Genomic DNA, 23,764 nt, shown 5'->3' on the forward strand with positions numbered 1-23,764 from the left:
CATGCATATAACCCTGGGTAGCCAGTATTAACATTTTGTTTGAGTCACAAACAGCAACAGGCAAAAATCAGTAGAAAGTGTTGAGGGCAACAACTGGAACAGCTTTGAATTCAGCTTTTCCTCAATTACTAGATTTCAAGTTGAGAGTGTCCCTTTAAAAAGTTTTAGATACAACAGAAGTTGACTCATTTTAGATACTATCATTGTAAGAAAGCTACCAATAAAATGATTTAACATAGTTGTTAAACATCAATGAACATTATACAAACAAACATCTTGTTTATAAATGAAGTAGCAGCAACATGGAATTATAGGAGGTTGAGTCTCTGTAGGATTTATTTGAAAGATTATGATGTGGCAAATACATTGTGATTTTACATAATTTAGTTTTGAGAGTAGCTTATGGCAACTACAAACATTATGGAGAATGCCTGCACCCAGTCATTACTTTTCTGGTATAAGCGTGAGTTCGCCAGATAAAGGAAGGAATGGATATTCAAAGTGCAGTTCTACTCAGAAAATTGGCAACATTCTATGTCTTGGCAAATCCCACATAAAATCTGCTCAGTTTACAGATGAAAAAACAGCTTTTTGTAATTGCCAGTACAATAAGCTGAGCTTGAAATATTAACTTTAACAAAATATATATATTTAAGGACAGAACATCAAGGACATTATACAATGTTCTCATGATTTTGTACATTTTCATTTTCTGAATGTAACTTCTATTAATTCAATGGATTCATAAAACTAATGCATGTACATAAGCAACTACAAAGTCTGGGTTCCAGGGGATTCTGTTAGTGTTACTCCTAATGTCATAGTTTTGCTTCTTTAACAGGAATAAAGAGGAAGATACTCAGTCACTGAGCAGATACAAGGTATGCATCGGGCAAGTCTGGTTTGTAAGGTGGTGCTACTTTTAGTCACTTTTCTGGTCTATCACTGTACTTAAACTGTTTTAATACCAATTTTGATTTCAATTATTAATAAATGTTGTGGAAGAACAATTAGAATTGAACCACTGAACAGCTGTATCATTTTGAAAATGCTGCCACATATTTCTTCATGGCAAAATATTCACATTCTGTTTATTGCACAATTTGAAAGTTCAGGTAATGTGCATAAAAACCTTCTTAGTGTTTGCACTGTGACTTGCAAAACATACATTTAAAAGGACCTTAATACAATTTACAAAATCTTTTTAAACAATTTTATATTCTTAAGATAAAAGCATCCTGAGAATGTTACAAAGTTCATTTTACAAGCCCTTCATTTCTACTATGCTTTATTTAACCCCTCAACCCCTAATCTGACTTTTTTTTTTACATTTAATATCTTGATGTTATATTTCACAAAATATCTTTTAGAAAAAAAGTACACCATCTGCATTCAAGTAACCCAGCCTTGCATCTAATTTACAAATTAAATGTTTATCAAGCTTTCTCAAGTTTTGAAATAGGTCAAGAAAAGCAACTCAAAATACTTACAGAAACAGTTTTTAGCTGATTAAAAAAAAAATTAAAGGCTTTGTGCATTAATATTTTGGTCAAACATTTAAGTTACACAGTTTAATATTTTGGCAAAAAAAAAAAACACTATCCTCTTCAATATATTTTTCTTTCATTTTATACCAGAAGTAAATATACAGTACAAAGAGCGACAGTATTAAAAGTACTTCACTCCTGATCTTTTTTTTTTTTTTCTTCCTTTTTTAGAGTACTTAAGCAAAGCAGACAAACAGGAACATAAGTGCTGGAAATCAATTGAGTATCTTTGGGCTAAATAAAGTCTTACCAGAAAAAATGTAAAAATAAATTAGTTCTTTTTCTCTACAGACGCGTAAATAAATATTCTTTAAAGAAATTCTAATGCCATATTCTAAAGCAACATCTTCCTGTATTTCTTGATCAAGACTAAAGCTTCACACAATCTTGACAATTTTAATAAGAAGATATCCGATAATATTTACATATTTTTGTAAAGAGAGTGTTCAGGGTTAAAAATATACTTCTTAAAGGTAAGTCTGCCATCCTGATGGCAGTGATTCAAGCTATAGAACAGAAGATAAGTTATAGAATATCCTTCAGTTTTGTATACCCTAGATTGGAGCAAAGAGTTTGGGTGAGTTGCAGAGGTAAACAGCCTGGATTCCAGGAACAGAGAGAGACAGTGGCTCATTATACGAACATTTGCTTGGCCAGTTTCTGATACAGTAGGTGTATCTACTGAAATAGGCTTTGCTTCTTTTCTAGACATAGCTATATGTTTTTAATCTGTGGCTGACTAAACAAGTTTAGAGGAGAGAGTGGTTGCCACAGTGAAAGAACAACATTATCTAAGGTTTCCATCTGGACCTGGTTTTAGAGAAAGGCCAGGTGAATATAAGCAGAGGCCATGCCCAGATGGTACTACCAAAACAGGAAGAGTAAACCACTTCAGCAACACCTTAAGAATATAAATATATAATTCAATGTCATGTATAGCTTATTTTAGGCAACAATCAAAATCTGAAGGACCTCGTTAATCTTTAAGGCATCAGTGCATTAGGGACTAAAAGCTCCAGGTAATAAATATGAAAACAACAACAAAAAAAAAAGCAGTATCTTTGTGGCATGAGCTATCATGGTCTATTTGCTTTGTTGGCTATTACAGGAAAAATATTTTGGGGGTGATGGTGGGGGAACTTTACACATTTTATTGAGAAAAGTATTAGATCATAAACTTCACATCATTTTTTAACACTTCATTTAAAGGGCTGAATCTATCAGGCAGGATTCTCATCTTTACTGTTCCATCGGCACCACAGGAGAATATGTGATTTGCTGGTCCTGCCTCAATTTGCATGACCCCTGTCCCAATGTTTCTGAAGAGGGACTGTCGAGCATGCTCATTGATGAAAGTGTGAAGGAGATTAAAGGTAGACAGACTCCATACCTGAAAAAGCATCAAAACATCATCAATCTCAATATACGGATAATTGCTATGATCTTAAAACTCATTAGTAATCAGTCATGGAAAAATTGGCCTGGACTACGTATTGCATTTGTCTTTGACACTAATTGTAAAAAAAGATATATAGCAATCTATAATGACAGAGTTATAGAATACTATGAATATAGAATTCGTATTTATAATAAGAAATATTTCTAACTGCAAGGAGGACTGCAAGACAAGACTAAAATGTCATAATTAAATTTGTAAGTGTATGAGGATCAGAGTTGAGGACAAATGTAGAATGTAGGACATATCTGACTATTCCACACCTATGTAAGGTTTTCGCAAATTTAAAATGAATTTGAATTTATACATTATCATCAGCTCTCTTCTCCCTCCCTCTCATTAAAAAAATACCTTTATGTTGCCTTCAGCAGATCCTGTGACAAAATACTCTTCTGTAGGATCAACAGCAATTGCTTTGACTGGAGAATCATGACTCTGAAGTAATTGTTGCTGCTGTTTTTGGCGAAGATCAATGATACAAGTAAAGCCTTTTCTGCCTCCAGATATTAGCAGCTGATGTTTTGGAGCATATGCCAGCACAGTTGCTCCACTATCATGACAAATAAAAGCTGAAAGCCAAAGCAAATGTATTTAAATAAACACACTGTACTAACTTTAATTTTCCATCAATCTCTAATGGTTTAAGACAGTAACAGTGACTTTGAAACTGTAATGGAACTGGACACAATCAATCCGTTTAATGCAATACTGTATATATTTAAATCTAGCTTCACATCAAACATCCTGAAGTTGTAGTATTCCCAAACTAAGCAATTGCACTCTGCATGAAAAAAACCCTCCTTCCTATCCCACTGTAATCAGACTCTCACAGAGGCGGATTCTTCTCACATCTCTAATACTTGTTATTTTAAAGCATACGTTTTCCATACAAGACATCAAAAACATTTTTCAGCCCTCCTAAATTACTTGTCCTAATAGCCTATGACAACAGTTTCCACTGGTTATTTTAAATTTGCTGCTTTTCACATTTGTTTGGATAATACGCATTCCTCTTAGTGAGACTGCATTAGTTACCATAACTGAAGAAAGTGAATGCAGATTACAGTTATCAGAACAAAGCCCAGTATGTCCAAGACTAGATGCTATGAACCCTAATACTTGGCACGTAACATACTGTATTTGTGGTTCAAACTGTTCTCTGAATTTAGGTTTAGAAATCCTATGTGTCTCATACATGCCTAAGCTTTCACCATAATTTAATTAAGAAGGCTTTGCAGCTCCTCTCTGCCCAGCCTTATTCTGAGTTTTAGACATTGGAATTTACTTTTCTCATTACAGTGAAATGTTAGTAAGAAAAATAATAAAACCCAATTAGATCTAGGTATTTCATCTCTCAAACTAGTCTAATCAAACAGGTACATACTTATGACAGGAGACTAATTCTTCTAAAGCTTTTTTTTTTTTAAATACTGTATGTAGGTATCTCTACATGCACACATATGCTAAAAGCATCAAAAAAATCCACCGTTTGGCATAGTACCTAAAATAAAAATGATATAAAACTGGACAACATTTGAAATCAAAGACACACTGTATGTTTTACAAACATTACAGTATCTTTAAAAGTTCATCTCTAAAAAACAGTATATGAGATCTTGATTTGCACATGTGCTTGCTAAACCTATTCATGCAAAAAAGTCAATGACGATTTTCTAGAAAATTTGGTATGTTTATTTACAACCATAATTCCAGAGATCTATTTCCATAATCATGGCTTCTCGGAGGGTTGGATTTTCACAAAGGCAATGACATTTATATCAGTTCATAAAAAGAATATCTGCTTATATTCTTTACATATTATATAGAAACAGCTAATGCATCTGGACATGTCTAATGTTATCTTAACCATTATTTGGTCTAATACTTGAATGATAAATTGAGTGGGTGCTCTCTGATTTATCAGTACAGACACTGCCATAGGAACATGGAATTGAAGGATGTTTATGTATAGTCATGCAAATACAGTAACTGTGGTTAAAAACTGTACTTTTTATAGTTGTATAGCTATCGTCTTCTCAATACTCTAGTCACTATAAGCAGGAGTTGCTCAAAACCTTTAAAAAAAAAAAGAACAGAAATTAAAGACCTCTAGCTTTCAGGCATTGTGCTTGTGATGCAAAGATCCTAGGTATGCAAAGGAAGATGCTCATGTCCATGAAACTGATCATTTATATATACACCACTTATCAAGAATCTATTTTTAATATAGATTCCTGAGGATATACCCACACAGGACAGTGCAAGATGTTTGGCTACTAATATTCAAGTTGCTTCCCACAATAACATTTCCATAAAGACAGACACACATGTATTTAATATGATCAAATATTTTGCTGGATGTATTTTACTTACCATGCACCAAGCTATTTGTAGGTGAAACCAAGGTATCCCAAAGACAAATATTTCTATAGAAAAAATAATGTTTTAATTCAGTGAGAAGTGTTCTAAGAAGTATTTTGAACACTTGAAATAAGTCATCTGAATATTTTAAAAATTTATTCCATACACAAGAGCACTGAAAACAGACTTTTTAAAAGTTAATACCTTTGAGGTGACTCCAAATTACTCTCATCATTCCTTTGCTTATGTGTCTATTTTAAAGAATTTCTAACCTTCCCTAGTAAGAAACCTTCCATTGCTTAAATCCCAAATAAGAAATCATTAATCCCTGGACTTGACAAGATCAGTTATAGACACGCTGCAAGAATACGCCAGCTACACAGTCATTCTACTACTAGTTATTCTCATAAGGGATTCATGTTAAGATACAGTCTTTTGTGGCTGAATTTACCTGCATGCTAGTATTGTTTTTGCTATTTCTTCAGCAAAACTGACTTAAAAAGTTAAACGTCAACTGAAAAGCTATTGACAACCCCTTAAGTCTATTAAAAAATAAATAAATAAATAAGATAGGCTTATATCGAGCATGAATGGAGGAGCTGTGCTTCCTTATAGATTCATCTTTAGTAGCTCTGTGGACTTTAGATGCAAACTCCTCCCTCCTCCCCTCCCTGGGGAAGAAAGATCAGAAGTATGCTCTCAAACTCCCTAAGGAGAATCATTAAGAAAAGCCTCACTTCATTTTCTCTTTATCACAGCAGCAATTAACATTCTTACCTGTTGTCCGTAGACAATCCTGCTGTGGCTATCAAAGATGATGAACTGATGAAAACAAAGTCATTGGCTGTTTTGTTATGACACTGCCAGGTCTGAAAAATTGCAGTTTAGAAATTATTTATTAACTAAAGAAAAAGCAGATTTTGTGTTAGCATGAAAGCTTAAGCCTCCTCAAGAAGGTCAGCTGCTTCAAAAACATTTTAAAGAATACAGCATATAATGGTATGTGTTTATCTTCTGATACTCTTAATTTCTCACTCAAGTAGACTTTCCAATCCTGTTTCATTGAAATCATATCAAAGAACATTTACATTATTTCAGATCTAACATTGCATCTCCAATTTAAGAAATATGATTAGGATTTGAGAATTTGTCTGTCAAATAGGTCACATAACAACAAAATATTACTAAAATTTAATCAATACAAGTTTTAGGATAGTCCTGGCTCACTCCTAACTATTCTAAAGGAGCCAGGAAAATGAACACCACAAGTTTATGGAAGCCAGTTTAGGTTTCAGCTCACCAAATACGGTTTCGGTGAGGTTCCAGTAAGTGGGCAACACTTCCAGTTTGTTTGATATAAACTGATATATCCATCAGCATCAACAATTCCAAACTGAAATAAGAAATACAAGTTGTAAATATGTACGTATGTGTTATATCGTATACTTAAAAATATATCCTTCATTTACTTCATACATTAAGAGTAACTATATCATCATCATATAGTCCACTAAAAAGAAAATCCTTTGTCCCAGGAATCTTTACAGCTGCTGTTTTCAAGGCAGCTTGTCAAATCTAATTTGGTACATACACTGATACTGTACTAACATGTAAGGAGATCGCTAGTGCACACCGCCACTTTGGAAACAGAGCGGCATGCCTTCCGATAATTTGTAAGACTTCACAACATAATGAAAAGACTAAAAATTTCTGGCATAGTTAACTACCAAAACAGCAGTTTACACAAGAGCTGGAACAAAGTGGTTATACAATTGTTATAGTACAGAAATATTTAAAATGGTAGCTGTTCCATAAGCATTTATGTCTACAGAGACCTCAATAATGCATAAAGATTCCAAAAAAAATTTGCTCCAAGAAATTCTAGTTCATCCTTCAAACAGTGCATATATATACATACACACACACACACATATATAAAATACACACACACACAGAACCTGAACACTAACAGTATATATGAAAGATAACCTAGGATTTTTTTTATATATAAATAACATTATATAGATATATTACACATATATTTTAACATTTTTAACGTGCAGCAGAAAAGCAGGGCCTTGAGAATTATGATGTCACTGTATGTCTGAGAACACAGAAGTTTTCTACAACTGGAGAAACTACTTTGGATTTGAAGAATCCGATGTTTCTGCTAATCTACAATTGTTTTTTCTGTTCAAATAAAAAAAGAGGGTAGGGAGAGAAGTGTTCTGTCAGTTACCTTATTTCCTTGATAATTGAATCTCATTCGAGTTACCCTTGAATTGCCACCAGAGCGAAAACATGTGATTTGTTGTGCATGACCCCATTCAAACATTCTTACGCTACCATCTTGAGCACCTGTCAGATCTGCAACAGAAGATATTCACATAACTTTTCACAAGTGTCCTAGCAGCTGAACCAGAAGGTTCTTTCCAAAATTTAAAGAAATGTCACAGCAACACACAAAATCCTCAAAATAACTAGCACTAAAACAACTGCATAGTACCTGCCATACCGTAGGAGCAGTGGGTACCACTGAAACTTAATAAGCAAGTATATAATCTTTAGATAACTTTGTTTTTAATAAAGTGAACTTACAATATGGTAATGTTGGATGAGAAGCCATTCTTCTGACATTATTAATAGCTTTCTTGAGCATCTGTTCAACATGCAAAATAATAAAAAAAACAGTTAAACAATACTACTGAAGAAAATACCTACTGAACGAAAATAATGAGTGATAGACAATTGTTTCCTTGAGAAATTCCTATTGAAAGCAAGTACTGCTTTTAGAAATTCAGACATAAGTTAGTTTCTCCCAAGACTAGTGTAGATGTTAATGCTTATGCAGCTTTTACACCCAGGTAAATATTAACTTTTTGCTTCAGAGATTTATGGATCCAAATATAAACACTCCTTAGACTGCAGTCTTACCTCTTTTCTTGCCAATTCCTTTCTGATTCCATTAAATTTATTGGAATATTCCTGAATATTGTAAGATAAGCAAGAGAGAGGAAGAAGCAGAAGCATGTAAAGAAAGAGGTAAACAAACTTTAACATAAATAAAAAAAAATAGGAAGGACTACATTAATTTTCAAGACTAGATAGTTTATTGTCACCGACTGAAAAATAACTGTGATTATTTGTGGCCATCCAGAACAAGCAATATAGCTAGCAATGGGTAAACCAAAGATTTTTCAAGAGCATTTATTAATTGCAAAAATACAGATCCAACAGATTCTCAACAGCACTTTTGGTCTTATTCCAAAAAAAACTTATTCCAAACTTTCCTTTGAGCAAGACACATTACCAAAAATGCTACTTTTCCCATGTAGATTTAACTGATCAATTCCTAACTAGGAAGAGCTCAATAAACAAAGAAAACTGGAGACAACAAACAACTAAGATAACAAATTCCAAATTAAGTGAAAAGTCCAGCCCATAATATTACCCCAATGGGAAGGACAATGTGGGGAATTCTCATCAGGGAAATGCATCTGTTTTTAACTTGCATGCCTCTTCCCTTGGTTTCCTTCTACCAATGTATTTCAAAGTTTAGTCTTCATTCATTTCTATCAGCTCTCCCTAGAAGCTTGCGACTGTTTTGAGGACTGTCTTTCCTCAGAGAATTGTTGGATTCAGTTTTCTCACGCACGAATAATTTACCTCAGGGCATAAATTTACTTTTGGATCAGGTGTTATATTTTTAACGAACATTTCCAAAAAAAGCTTGTTACTACAGCATTCACTTTCAACATAGCTTATCACCTACTACTCATCACTAGCAACTTGACACTGAACTGTTTTCCTCAGCTGCTATAATTCTGTACAGTATTCTGCTACTGCTTGACCAAAAAACAGTATATAGCCAAGCAAATATTTTAAGTATGCTATTCTCCCTTGGCCTCCAACCACATTAGTGTGCCAACTAACATGAAGTATTAATTACAAACTGTTGCTTGCTCCATATTGCTGTATCTGATCTAAAGAGTTGAAAAAGCAATGTTCTCTAACAATTCCAACTTGCAAATGAAAAGGAAGATAAATAGTTGAAGTGCTAATAAATTATTCTCCTGCTAAAATTCACCACTTTCTGGATTGGTGGAGTAATTGCAATCCTCCTGATTAGATTTTGGAAGCAGATTTAGAGCTTCCAGCTCTCAGATTTATTATTTGTTGAAGGGAAAGCCTTATACCTCTTAGATAACTAATTTTATTTTAAAACACTTTACTGAAGATCTAATAATATATGCAAATAAGAACTTCAAATATGTGGGTTTTACCCTACATCTGTAAAAACTTGAAATTAGAAGGAAAGACCCTGAAGGGGTTTGGTAAAATATTGGAGAATAAAAACAACATATACGTTTTAAGACATTAGGACATGACAATAGAGAACAATATACTTAACCAATAGTGTGTATACCAGTCAGTAAACAGTTGCAATACTTTGGCCTCTAACATGTACATTTGTCTCTATGTCTAAGTGACAGAAAAACTCAAAAGTTATTCATGCCTGTTATATTTCTTCACCAAAAATAAAAGGGCTGTGTTAAACTTTATAGCTAATAGCTTCTATCTGGAAGTCAGTGAAAACCTTCCTGCTTCATTCAACAGATAACATGCATCATCTTCTCTTAAGCTGTAGTGGATGATGTTTTGGAAAAAGGGAAAATAAAAGCTTATGGGGGTATGTCTTTCAAAGACTATGCTAACAAATCTTTGGTGCAATCTCTCCAATTCAGAAGCCAAATATCATTAATCAAATGCAAATAATGTAATGGACACTTGATACTGCCTAGCGCTCAGCTTCCCATTAACTTTAGCAGATGGCTAGAATGCTGGTTGCTTTGTTGGGGAGTTGGTTGCTGTGGGCCTAACATACTGAAGACTGAAAAAAAGAGCCTAAAATTCGACCAGCAGTTATTAAACTGTGGTGAGTGTTGCTGTCAATTGTATTGGCTCGGAAGGCAAGTGATAGGACATTACTTAAGCTTTAACAAAGTTGACAGTATGTGCTGTTTACTTCAGTGTTCTCTTAGAAGCATCTCATGTGATAACCGTATGAACACACTGCTCTGAAGAATGTAGTGGTGAACTTCCTCACTTACTTTGTACGAACTGAATAAAAAGAAGAAGAGTAACAAAAAAACTCAGAGCTAATGAAATGAAGTTAACTGCCTTAGAGCCATAGAAGAGCCTGTTATTTTCAAAATACTTTGCCCTGTTGATGGGGTAAAGCAAAGACAACAAGACCGAAAAGCCAGTAGTAGTACCAAACTGCAGGCTACACATCTACTAAATGGGCTCCAAATTATGGAAAAGATGGGAACAAGGATCACAAGCAGTACGGGAAGGAACAAACAGTAACAACAAAGTTTTCTGATGGAGCTGGTTTTCCTCCAGATTTGAGCCCTACCACAGTAACTCCAGCTTCTCTCAACATTCCCTGCATCTTCCTTCTTTTACCTTCATCTCTATTCAATAGCTTCACCTCCCCTCCCCGAGCAACAGGCAGTACATGCTGTGGCTGGTTCTCTACTCCCCTGCCAGAGTCTAACACAATGCCAACCAAAAGTTAAGTCCAAAGTTTAAGACAAGGTGCAGATGCACTCAACATAAGGTGAGTACAGGCAATTAAGGTGCTTTGCGTGACCATTCCAGTCCAGTTAAAGGTGGCTCCAAGAAAGCATCTCCCAGCTGACTAATCTACAGACCTGCATTATTAGAGAGCAGAGCACCTACCTTGCCTAGAAACTAAGGTATGTCAATGGCCAGATTAGAATTATCATTTAATCTGAATTAAATCTGTGCAAATAGCTTTTTGCTAAGGTCCAAACCTTACTCCAGACTCGGTGTCTATTTCTAAAAATAAGAGCTACCATTGTACAGGTGTCACCACTGCTACCAGAAGGATCAATTTGGTCTTGCAGACATAGTCATGCTTTACTGGGTGTCCTTCAGTAGTTTATTTCAGAAAGGCAAAACAATGAAATTGATCATCTTCTCTAGAACCTATGCCTCAGAAATGAGATATTTAATAATGCTATTAAGTAAAGTTACAGGGACACTGTACAGCACTTCAGAAGAAACAAGATAGAGCTGTCAGTAACCTTGGGGATAAAAAAACCCCACTGTCCTATATCAGTGTGACATGGAGTTCAAACTACATGTGCTATTTGTAGCTGGTACTACTTCTGCAATATCAGCTTATTTTTCTCATGACTCCAAGAATTCCCATTTGCCCAGCGTTTAATTCACTTCACTTGAAGCCTTCCTTGTCCAGCCACTGAAATTTGCTTTAGGAGTTCATTCACTATCATTTCTACAACACAGGATCGTACTAACATACAGTGCAATAAAATGGTACTTTGTACTAGAGTATAAGTTGATATTTACTTTTAAATAAAGACTGGAATAGTCTGGAACTCAGAATGAAACTTGAGATTCTGCTTTAACTAAAAGCTACTTCAATATTTTACACAAACATTTCTACCCAATCCTCTCATATTCTCAATTTATGCTGTTCAGGTACAGCATTTGGCTTCAACTCATTAAAGAACAATTTAAACTGCAATTTCCTACCTGAACCTTGATTTTTTAATTTTATTTTTTAATGACCTATCTTAAGTAGGGAAAACAAATGGCTTGACTAAAAACTCTGCTTGTTTAGCTGGTGCATCTTCAATTCTGTGCAGTATTTTAGCCCATTAATCAGAGCATAAAAAATTCCAGCTCATGTCTTGATTATACACACAGGCTGCTTTTATTCACATGCTCCATGTAAAACATAAGCAGCAACACTGAAGAGAAAGTAGAGATACGGATAAAGAAGGCTGGTCTTTGACAAGTTACTTACCACAGATGCACCCCGGCCAGTTTGGGTACTACCAAGCCAAGGCATATTGATAGGTGTGCCAGGATTACTATGAGTATAAGGAGTAGTTCCCTGAATATTTACCAGATCATCACGAGCATGTATAACTAAGAAATCATCAGCCCTACAAATGAAACAACATTACAAATTACATTCCAAGCAACAATGTTAAATACTGTGCTTTCTTACAGGGTAAATTTATGCACAAGTCAAGCTGCATTACTGGAAACATAGAAACTATACCCTTTATTTTCTATTTCCATGTCATCATCAACCCAGGTATAGATTTGGGTAGCTAAAATCGCAGAAACATCTAGTTCTTGGATGTCATGACTTGATGCAATGGCAATGCAGTTCCGATTTGCCTGAAAAAGTAATACAAAAAAGAACTGTTACAAAAGGCATACTCGAAAGCATGCTTTTTGGAGTTGTCCTGGTTTTGGTAGAATTGTTCACAAAAAAATACAGTTAATCAGTTTGCAAATACAAACATTTATGCCTAATCTATATAGTTAAATGGGCCAAACTTGATGTTTCCTTTTTAAAAGTTTGTTTCTATCTGGGATAGCAACATACACAATTTGTATTTTAAACCTCTCGCAAGCAGCTCTAGTTTCTCCTTATTTGTCTCAGAGAACCAAGAGGTTACTGCCCAGCATACTATACTACACTGCTTGCAACCACCTCCCCTCCTCTCATCTGCTACTTAAGACTTAAATGGTTAGATAAGACAGTCACTATTTCCTTGTGGCATTGGATAGGGAAGGAAGAGGAAAAAACACTACCACATAAAAGCTTAAAGAAAAAAGTAGAGAGGCTCCCTCTCCCTTCCTTCTATTTGCACAATAATTAAAAAAAGAAGACAGTCTGTAATAGAACTGGGTGTCTTTAACAGCATAAGTATGAAGTGCTTTAGAGAAAGAATTCAAGCTGTATCAAGGCAGCGGGCAAAGGATATACCCACTCACAATGGGGTAGCCACCTGTTTAACAGATGGAAGTACCACACTGTTATCATACCTCCTTTATACTTACTTTATTGACTGCAAAAGCAGTAATGATGTCAGACTCTTTATGAATTATTCTTGCCTTTCCTCCTGGGTATCCCAGATCTGTTTCTATCTGTATTAAAAAAGTAGAGCATATTTAAATGCAACAAGTTTTTACGCAACTTTTTTTTTTCCTGGAAGTACAGAGACCAAACACAATCATATTTGTCTCAATTTTAAGCATAATAAATATGACAAATATGATCTGTAATTATTATGGTAAATGTTTCATGTGTAATCTAGCTTCCCAGTGCCATGTTGAGATAACCTCAGCAACACATAAAACTTAATCTGTCGTAAATCCCACTTACTGTGTTCATTCTCATAAATTTTTCAGGGTTACTGAAAACCAGTGAGGCTACATGTATAGTAGGGGGTGTTGATAAAAAAAAGTTTTGATGTTTTATGCTTAGAAAAAAAAGGGTTTTGCTAAGTCTCTTCACATTCTTATCAAAACTTTTAATTCCATCACTAAAAGTGACAAACTAGTCCAAAAGAAAGCACATACAAGATCCAGAGCAGGAAAATAAGTTTGAACTTTTTCCAACTCATCTGTTCTTCACAATTGCATAAATCTGCTAAGTTGCCCTGCACATTCCAATACTGCAAAACAAATAGCAGCTATTTTAAAAATTAATTTTACTATCAATTTTTGTTTTGTTACACAATCTAATGTAGTATTTGACTCTTGTTTACCTTTTCTTATTTTAGAAAATAGAAAATTGTATTTTTAAGATGAATCCAGCTGTATGCCAGCACATAATCAAATTCTAAACTGCAACTCCTAGCAGCACTGCAGTACTCCTATTCAAAATTAAAGAGCTCAGAATTGTAAGTATTAAATTGACAGACTAAAAGAACTGTTGTAGATACAGGAGAATTTTACAGCAAGAAAAGGCACTGCAAAATAGAACTGGTGATATGAAAATTCAAACCTTAAGTGTAAAATTTTGTACTTCCTCTAAAATTAAAGCATTATTCTAGAACTGCTGTTTTCCAGCCTCTCCAGCTCAATTTCTTAATTCTCCAGTCTTCAAAAGATTTACCCAAGGGTATTTTAATATTTCAACAACAGTAAGATGGTGCTGTCCAAAAAGCTGCTCACTGGTAAAATGTGTACGAACTGCAAACAGTCTTTTTCAAGGTTTGGAAAAAGGCTGTAGCTGTTACATACCATGGAATGGAATACCCCTTTTTTTAGGTCAAAACCAGAATTTACAAAACATGTGTTGCTACTCTAGTAATCTTATATCCTAGCTAAAGCTGCAAAAGCCTGAACTGACAATCAGGTACAAAAAGTGACCTGCATTATATGGTGAACAAACTCAAGAAATTAAGATTTATTTATATATATATATATATTTTTTACGGTCAGTCAGCTCCAATTAGCTAACTGCTAATACTGTTCCATCATATAAATGGGAACACAAAGTGATTAATTATTTATTCTCACCAGTTTTGTAAAAAGTCAACCTGAAGAATACAGCAACTTTCTTGAAAGATTGTTAAGAGAGACTGAAAAGCTGTAATACTGTTTCTAGAAATGTGAATAAAAATATTTTAAAGATGTTGTACAGGCTAATTCATCACTACCTTAAAACTAAGGCTCATTAAAAGTTTTAAATATCAAACTAGTGTGATGCTAACAAACAGCACTTTGACTTCAGACTACAATTATCCATCTTCACCTATGGGGGACTATTCTAGCCATTACAGATAGGTCAAAACTCCTGTGTACCACTTCCCATAGCGCTACTGAATTTTCCAAGCCACTTGGGCAAATCTCAGCCTCCAATCTGTGGTTGGAATAGCTATGGAATTTGATAATACTGTGCTTACCTGGTTATTTAATCCAGCTTTTTAGGATATATTTCATTTCAGATAGGCTCTATATCAAGAGTAGTCTAACATCTAAGTGCTTGCAAAACTAAGTTTTTCAGTTTCTTTGCTATGTTGGCAACAATTTTTAAGAGTTACCAACACCACTTTAAAAAAAGGATTTCATAATAATGTAAAGTCTAAATAATTTGAGCATTACTATCGTGTACCTTATTGACGATGGGCTCTTCCACTGTAGAATTTTTCATGGTTTCACTGTGGTCCTCTAATGACTTCACAAACAAAAGAACAACCACAGAACAAAAAAATAAAGATAAGACACAACATACAAAGTACCAAGGAAATCCTTAATTCCTTGTTATTTACTCCAACAGAGAACAATTAAAACACAACAGTAAATTTGCACACACATGCACATCACATAGGTATTTTGTTGTACAGCAACAGTAATTCTCAAATTCCAAACTCCATATTGAGTGCAGAAGATATTAATTTACATATTTTGTACGGTCAGATTTCTTGGAAAATAAGTAATCACTGACATATCAGTAACAGCTGGAAACAAAGCTAACAAGCCCATACTGTGCAAGGCTGCCAACAGTCCTGCTTAGAAACATATAAAACATCTCAAATATTTCAAAAAACCTCTCCATATAGCATAGTAGCATGGCTGCATTAACATAAGACATTATCAGAAATAAGGCATCTTCAAAAGACAAGACAAAAAGAATTACTTCCTCTCAACTGCAATCTGCACTGAACACAAGTAGCTTCAACATATAAACACCCAAGCAAGCTAGTAGTCTAGCTGTGCCAGGACAAAGATGAGCTCATGCAGAACTCCTTGCTGCCATGGCTTTACTAGGGATGAATACTCCTTCCTCCTACATGCTTAGTGTGTTCTGATCTGATCCTCTCTCCTCTGTTTCTGCAGCTAGGTAGTTTTTCTATGATACAAGTCATTCTTTTGAATGTCACTTACTGACCTGAAGCATTTAACCTAGAAATAATTTAACAAAGGAGCAAAAATAAAACACTAATCCAAAGTCATTCAGTGAGTTTTGGCATGAGGTGGTTAGATAATTAAGAACTGTCAGAGTTTTAGACTGAGGAATTGAAACGAAAAATAGGAATGATTATGGGAGGAAGATGCAAGTTTAAAGACATGCTACATTTAAAGGCATTCTGTGCATTGTATGGAATTAGGTATAAGTATAGCCAAGTTCAAAATTTTTAAAATTATTATCCTACCTTTCATCTAAAGATGAAACTTTTAAAAAACATTAATCCAAAGGACAACTCTTTTGAATAATGCCAGTCCTGCTGATATGCTATTCTGAGACTCCAAAGGTCACAGTTTGACAAGTGTGGGACAGAGGAAGATATGATACACTACATGCAATTTTACTGTGCTACACTGTGACGTGGTCAAACCACCCTGTACAGGCAGACCTGATCAACAGAACTGCTCAGTTTGAGGACTGGCAGCAGCCTTATCGATTGGAGGACAAGTGGCAGAACTATGGGCTAGAATTCCTGGGAGCAGAAAAGATACTGCACACTAATAAATCCGTCCAGGAGCAGGGGTTAAACAAAACACCCCAACAGCTATGGAGGGGGAAAAACAACAAACCCCAACATGCAGACCTACAACTTGGAAACATTTAAGTGAGTCTGTGATGTGGAATACAGCTAGAGAAGGTTACTGTCCCTGTAACTGTTGCATGATCATTTTCTTTTTAAAACTGAAACACAACATGATGGAAACCAGTGGGTAAATCTGGAATGGCCAGAATAAATATGGCAAGGATAAACTCAGATTTTTAAAATTTTGACTGATTAGGTTAGAAGTATTTTGATCTTTGAAATTTTAAAGTTTGCCATTCTTCTGAGGTAGCTTCTATAATGATCTTAAGAAAGCTGACTACATTTTTCAGGCAGCCTACAATTGAGACACTGATTATTTCTGTTTTCAATGAAACAATGGGACAGAGATTTTCAGTGAAAAATACTGTAGACATAGACACAGTCATAGACAAGTTAATTATTCATTCAGACCCTAGAAAGAAAAAAAAAAAAGGCAGATTTCTTAAAAGCTCACAGATTAACCTGCAACAGTTTATACACCATACGAACCTCATTTAGGCATCGCTTCTTTGTAAAAATATTTCTGATAAAGGTTTCCTGGACTTCTTCCTGTTTAACCAAGTACTGCCAAAGCCTCTTCACAGATAGTGCAACATGACTGTTAGATCTACAGATCAAAGTTAAAATGAGTATTTATATCATGCTCATACTTACAAGAAACAGCAATAATTTATATGCTAAATCAAACTAAGTCAGAAGAAAAACTAAAGCTGAACTATAGCTCTCTAAGCACTGGACAGCATCTATCTGCAAATATGCTGGTACCATCTTCCTGGCAGACTTACAGATGGGAGGGGGTACAAAGGGAAGGAAGAATATTTTGACCTCCTACCTTGAGGAAAATCAGAAAAACCTCTCTTTCAGAGATTATTACACAAAAATAAGATCAGCGTACAGATTATTTATTAGCCTACCTCAGTCTTCAAAACACAGAAAACACAGATCATTTACACCTATTGCTAATAAAAGCTCCTAACACAAGGACAATGATTGACTAATATTTCCTATTAAGGAACAGATCATCAGCTGTGCGGCATCTCTGAAACAACTGTGACAAGTCAGAATACCGTAGGATCAGATCAGAGAAGACAGTAGCTTTTTACTGGGGTGGCTTATTTTAATAAAGAGTAATACATGTACAACCAATGTAAGTATTGATTAAAAAAGGGGAAAAAAAAAAGGGGGACTTTAACTGTTGACACTCATGCCTAGAAACCATATGCTAAAGTAAAACTTATGAATACAACTATAGCTCCTTAAGGCAGGCCCAAAACCATCAAACCCTAAATCACTTGAAATAATGTTAAAAATAATGTCATACAACAGATGCATGTCTCATAAAACATAGTCCACAACACAAATGTTAGGCTGTCCCTTTTTTATTTTTTTATTTTTTATTATTATTATTTTTTAAATCAACTCAAGTTACAGGGCGGGTGGGAAAGTGTGATAAGCCTAAGATATTTTGCAACAAAAAGCTGGCTTTTCTGTTGGTTCTACAACTATAGATGACAGTAAGATTAAAAAAGCAGAAGTCTGCAAAAAAGTGACAATTAAAAACTGAGCATTCTTCTCTGGCTGAAACATGGAGTTTTATGGACAGCTACACAAATATTATAAATGGTAGACATTTCTTCCCTTGATTTTAGGAAACAGTATTGATAAGAACCTAGTTTTATTCCCTCCAAAGGAGGGACAATTATTTAATTCATTGTTACTCATCCTTAATGATCATTTCTCTCAAGGTAAGTTTGGTATTTTTCCTTTTATCAACAGTCAACCATAGTTATTCTTTACAGACACTCAGAATCAGTAGGCTATGTTAAGCTTCAATTAAAAAAATATTAAAAACAAAGTTACAAATATGACCATTTTTCTTGGTCTTGCTTTGGACCAGATATGCATGAATTCTGATGCGTACTCACAATTTACAAATGGGATTATTAGAACAAATCTAGAAAGTGGCATATGTAGTTATGGTCTATCACCTGCACTGACAACACAATATGCTAGATATATAATAAAATATATTATAGTCAGTATTTACAGCCGTCACACACACTCACCTGAATGGAGTGTTTGTAGGCTCAAGTAAAGTTTTATGACGAAGTAGTGCAGGACCAGCAGCTAATGCATCCTCAGAAGCATGAACTGAAATATAATGTTGAGGTGGGCCCCCATACAGCTCAAGACGTCGGAGAAGGACTTGTTCCCAGCGCTGTAGTGTTTTCAGAACTGCATGGCATATTGGGGAGCTAACTGGAAGCTCTAAAAAGAGAAGTAAACAATTTAAAAAAACCCTGCTTCTCCATTACAATCATTACATGGATAATCTCACTGCTGAAGGCTGGATAGTACTTCAAATAACCCCATATTTAAGCTTCATTCAAACCTCAACTTAATACTTGCAAGTATTAAGAGATGAACTGCTTTATGCTGCCTGAGCTAGATACAGCAGCAGCATTCTCCAAGGCTGACTGAAAATAAGCACGAAATAGGAATGACATTCTTTGAACGACAAGGTGGGAGGGAAGTATAGGGCTCACTGAGAAATACATTTTATAAATACTCTTTTATGCCTAAGAGTCATAAAGGAAAAACTAAGTGTGCAAATAAAGTACTTGAGAACAAAGAGACTTCTGCTGTGAAAATGGTATTTTGGATCCATTATTTGCTAACTGCTGAGCGTTCCTTCTCACCCAATCTTCTAAACCACCCATCACATTATTCCATAAACATAATGATCACAACAATTTTATCACAAACTAGGAAAAAGGTTAAGAACATTTCAATTAAAAATAAAACTAGAACATTTTTATTATTCAACACATGACTGATTTTTAAATGTTGTTATTAAATATGGAAAGACAACTCTGCTGCTCATTACCTGAAAGATCATGTCCAGCCAAAGGGTAGAAAGTCTTCAAATTGTGAAGTACCAGCTGAACCATTGCCAATCGCATCAGTGACCAACTAACAAGAAAGCACTATGTCATTTACTAATAAGAAAATAAGTTTCTCATGTATTCACAATTAGGATTTTTTTAAAGCTTTAAATCCTCATGTTATAAACTGTTGAGAACTATAAACAGTATTTTTAGACTTTTAAAAATATTTTGAATGCAAGAGTCACTATACCATGTATTAACAAGTAAAACATGAACTGTGAATTACTAACTAAAAAGTCTAGGTAATGCATTTCCAAGAAATCTCAAGTAACTGCTGCATTATCTCAAAATCAAATAGCCACAAATGCAAGTCTGATCCCTGCAGACATCTTGAACTCTAAGTTACTTACCTGTATGAATTCGAATTAGAATGTTCTTGATTATGTGAATTTGATGCAAACACTTCTCCATCAATATCATCATCTTCATCACTTTCCTGACTCTCTTCTGAATCGTATTCCATTCTACTTTGCGATGGAAGAAAAGGCTAAAAAAAACGGGCAATATTCCTTGAGTATCTTCTATCCAACACTTAGTAATATTTAATGTTTTATATAAAAAGCAGGTATATCATCTAAGTCAATTTAGTAATATTTTGAGTTTGTACCTCATTAAAAGTTAAGTGTTCGTGGACATAGCGTATCTCAACAGCTTACCTATTTTCTAAACCACTCAAAATTCTAATGCCAAAAATGAAAGTTGTACTATTTTTCCAAGTCTTACTTTGCATTAATTCTACCTCAAACTTCATGCCTCTGCCTCCTTCTCCCGGTCTTCAAGTGGCTCAGGGGACTAAGGAACAAAAAAAAATCCTATCCCTTGCCTGCAGAGTTCTGTATTTATGACAAGACCACTATCACTGCCCCACTGTGTTATTCACTACTTGTGATTTGTTTTTTGTCCTTGATCCTAAAATACTACTTATGTATCTTTTTGTTGATATGGCTGATATATAAGTATATAATATAGAAACATGTTATACAACTGTATATAATTACACCGATTTCTAGAAAGGAAAACACACATTTTCACATCAGTATAAAACTCTGGACTTTAGTTGTGTATCTTTCTTACTCTTATTTGTAGTCTTAAGAAAAGGCGTTCTTAAAACAGCAAGCCTTCCGCATGAGTACTCCTTTATAACATTACATTTGGAAGATCTGCCACAGCAGACTTTACACAAGACAATTTAACTTGATTCCTAGTAAGTATACAAGTTTATTTCACCTGTCCCCATTTGACACCAACGATAAAAAGCTTCTCCCATTTCCTTTTTCATCTAAATAGCTGATCCATACTTACCCGCACATTTGTACTCTGTAACTGTAAAAAGGCAACATGTTACTGTGTTCATATCATTATCTGAAATTAAATCAATTTCATAATAAGTTTTAAAGAAAGCTGTTTCAAATACAGCAGCTGCAGCTAATATTTTAGAAATAGTTGAAATATGAGTAATGACAAAAGTTAGCTTATATCACACAACTTAATTTTAATATCTAGAATAAAGGCTAAGCAGAAAAAAATTACTACTCCAAAAGTGATAAAAGACACTCTAAATTCTGTAATAGCAAAAAATTACCTTTGCAATGAAATAATCCCAGATACTAAGCTCAGGAGGAATAAATTTTTCTTTGTAAGATGGAGATTCCTGCTCTACCAATGGCAATGAAGGTGACTGAGAACTCTCTTTTGGAGAGGTTTTTGACGAAAGCCTGAAACGCTTTTGCTGTTTCTCTCCATCATCTACAGAGGAAGAAACCAAAAGTACAATATATTGTTTTGGGTTGCTTGCCACACACACCCCCCCCCCCAGTCCTGCTTTTTTTTTTCTTTCTTTCTTTTTTGAAAAAAGAGATTCATGACAGAAAGCAGAAGTCTTCCTCACTACAAGTTCTTAGAATTTTAGCTTAGCATTTCTATATGAATCAAGTGTAAAGAAAATTAATCCTCAGATATGCAAAACTAACAGAACTAGAACTCAAAAAGGGGACAACTGCCAGTAAACATAATATATGGTAGGAGAATATGCACATAACTGCATTAGAAACTTTCTTCTTATAACACAGGTGACATATCACAGTTCAAGCAATAATATTACAAAGAACTAGATTACTTAAATACTACCGAATGTTGATCTAAGCATGTTTTTTTTTAGGACAAGCCAACAGTCTTATCTTTCAAAATATGTAGTGCAAGTATTTAAGCTTACCATTCCTACCGCAAGTTTCTACAAATGAAGATTTTCACCCGTTCTATCGATGACCTGCTTTCAGAGGACCCCTGAACAGTGTCCTAACAAAACTTGTCCAGCAAACATAAAAGGCCCCGTTTTCACCAATACAATCAGAGATGTACCTTATCAACAGGGAAGAACTGCAGTGACTAGTTGTTTGTAGTAACACTCTAGTTCCAAAGAGTTGAGGGTTCCCCCTCCCTTCAGATTGCCTTTATTCGGTGGAAAAAGCGGCTAAGAGATTTCTTCCAATGACATTCTCCAGAATGAGAGTACTCAAGGAAACCATTTTTCCAGGCTATCAGAAAAATCTTAATGCAGTTGTGCTACAACTACATGAACACACAAGCTTTGTTCTGGAGCCTTTATTTTTCTGATTAAGAGAAGTATCAAAATCATCAACAGGGAAAAAGTAACGGCTTGCTTTAGGAATTAAGAGGCTCACTTAACCATCTGATGACCTGAAATCATTCCTGTTCTTGGTAGCTGAACTCTATTTGAATAAAGTCTTTTTATCAGTAGAGAAGGAATGATGTGGATTGCCACTTTGAACAACAAAGCAGCATTCTGATTTTCCACAACATTTTAGTGGTGGAAGGGAAGAGGGAGAAAGGGAACCAATTCTGAGATGTAATATAACAAGATGACCTTTGTCCATCTTCAGTTACAAGAAGACAAACAAACACCCTTGCATCCATTTCTTCATTGACTGTAAAACTGGCTCTTTATTTTCAAAGTAGTAGATAGATATAATATATGGAGACTAATTACTATAGTGAAACAATTAAATGGAATCAAGGCTTAGATAAAACAAAGCAAGCTGAATTGTTAAGATAAAAAGGAAGTCATTTTTAAACAACCTCTGTAAGAAGAAAAAACTCAAACTTTTACTGCCTATTTAACTGAATACTGAACATTTAACTTTTTTCCTTAAGTAATTCAAAATCTTCATTTTATGGTTATCCAATTAAGGTTTGAAAATTAGGGTATCATCCAGAAGAACCATGGAACAAACCTGGACCCTACTTTTCTTTAAGTACAAAAAACAGTTAAGGAGGTCTATGAAAACCTTTCCATATAACATTTGTTTCTTGTTTAATTAAGTGGCTTTTTTATTTTGTATATAGTAAAAATCAGACCGGGTGGCAGGTCACAAAAGATGTCATCTACATGCCTCTGCTAAGTAAAGGGGAATGTGGGCTGCCTTATGGTTTAAATCTTTGACTGATGTAATAAAACAGCAGTAATAAACAGGCTCCAAGACAAGCAACCTGCAGGCTAAAAAAAAAAAAAAAAAAAAAAAAAAAGCAGCTGACCCAGACATTAGATATTCCAAGTCACTGAGTACAACCATCAACATAAGAACAGAGCTGAGCCACACTGGTTTTCAAGGATGAAGATGAAGATCAAATACATATGGCTGCTTTATGTTCTAATCTTATTTCTTTCTGATACCAAAGGTCCACAAAAGCTTCTACAGAAGCTGCTGAAATTACTTTTTCCTGTTAATAACACTGAGGATGACTCAAAAAGAGGCAGCAACCGTATGTATGACTGGAGGGAACTACTGCAAGAAGTACTTCCGAGCCCTATTTTTTGTTTACATGTTTTATCCAGAAGAGGCTTTTTAGTCTTGACGCTTGAAAAACTATTTCCTTCAAAACTCTTACGGGTACTCCAGTCACTTGAAGACAGAAGATCTAACAGTCTGGACAAAGGAAAAACAGAGCCTGTTTAAGAAGTTGTACGCTACACTTACAACTTACACGTTCATAACAGAAATGTTTCCCTGAGCCAACTGTGAA

At 34.8% G+C, this 23,764-nt stretch overlaps 1 protein-coding gene across 5 annotated transcripts in view; it reads right to left on the reverse strand.

The window, feature by feature from the left end:
- Positions 1 to 308: 308 nt before the first annotated feature.
- The window catches only part of DMXL1 (Dmx like 1), an 85,551-nt gene continuing 62,095 nt past the window's right edge, over positions 309 to 23,764 (reverse strand). For 3 of the 5 annotated variants that reach the window (XM_067315823.1, XM_067315821.1, XM_067315820.1), the window contains exons 29-45: positions 21,306 to 21,469; positions 20,074 to 20,210; positions 19,663 to 19,748; positions 18,842 to 19,043; positions 17,265 to 17,382; positions 15,338 to 15,400; positions 13,276 to 13,362; positions 12,485 to 12,606; positions 12,224 to 12,365; positions 8,299 to 8,349; positions 7,963 to 8,023; positions 7,604 to 7,731; positions 6,665 to 6,757; positions 6,142 to 6,233; positions 5,377 to 5,429; positions 3,355 to 3,572; positions 309 to 2,937 (exon numbers count right to left, since the gene is read on the reverse strand). In XM_067315823.1, the coding sequence (XP_067171924.1) occupies positions 2,713 to 2,937; positions 3,355 to 3,572; positions 5,377 to 5,429; positions 6,142 to 6,233; positions 6,665 to 6,757; positions 7,604 to 7,731; positions 7,963 to 8,023; positions 8,299 to 8,349; positions 12,224 to 12,365; positions 12,485 to 12,606; positions 13,276 to 13,362; positions 15,338 to 15,400; positions 17,265 to 17,382; positions 18,842 to 19,043; positions 19,663 to 19,748; positions 20,074 to 20,210; positions 21,306 to 21,469 (2,042 nt within the window). In that variant the 3' untranslated portion in view covers positions 309 to 2,712. The remainder of the gene's footprint in view (positions 2,938 to 3,354; positions 3,573 to 5,376; positions 5,430 to 6,141; positions 6,234 to 6,664; positions 6,758 to 7,603; positions 7,732 to 7,962; positions 8,024 to 8,298; positions 8,350 to 12,223; positions 12,366 to 12,484; positions 12,607 to 13,275; positions 13,363 to 15,337; positions 15,401 to 17,264; positions 17,383 to 18,841; positions 19,044 to 19,662; positions 19,749 to 20,073; positions 20,211 to 21,305; positions 21,470 to 23,764) is intronic. The other 2 variants (XM_067315826.1, XM_067315822.1) reach the window with 1 other exon arrangement.

The sequence above is a fragment of the Apteryx mantelli genome, chromosome Z (genome assembly GCF_036417845.1).
Source record: "Apteryx mantelli isolate bAptMan1 chromosome Z, bAptMan1.hap1, whole genome shotgun sequence".
NCBI lineage: Eukaryota > Metazoa > Chordata > Aves > Apterygiformes > Apterygidae > Apteryx > Apteryx mantelli.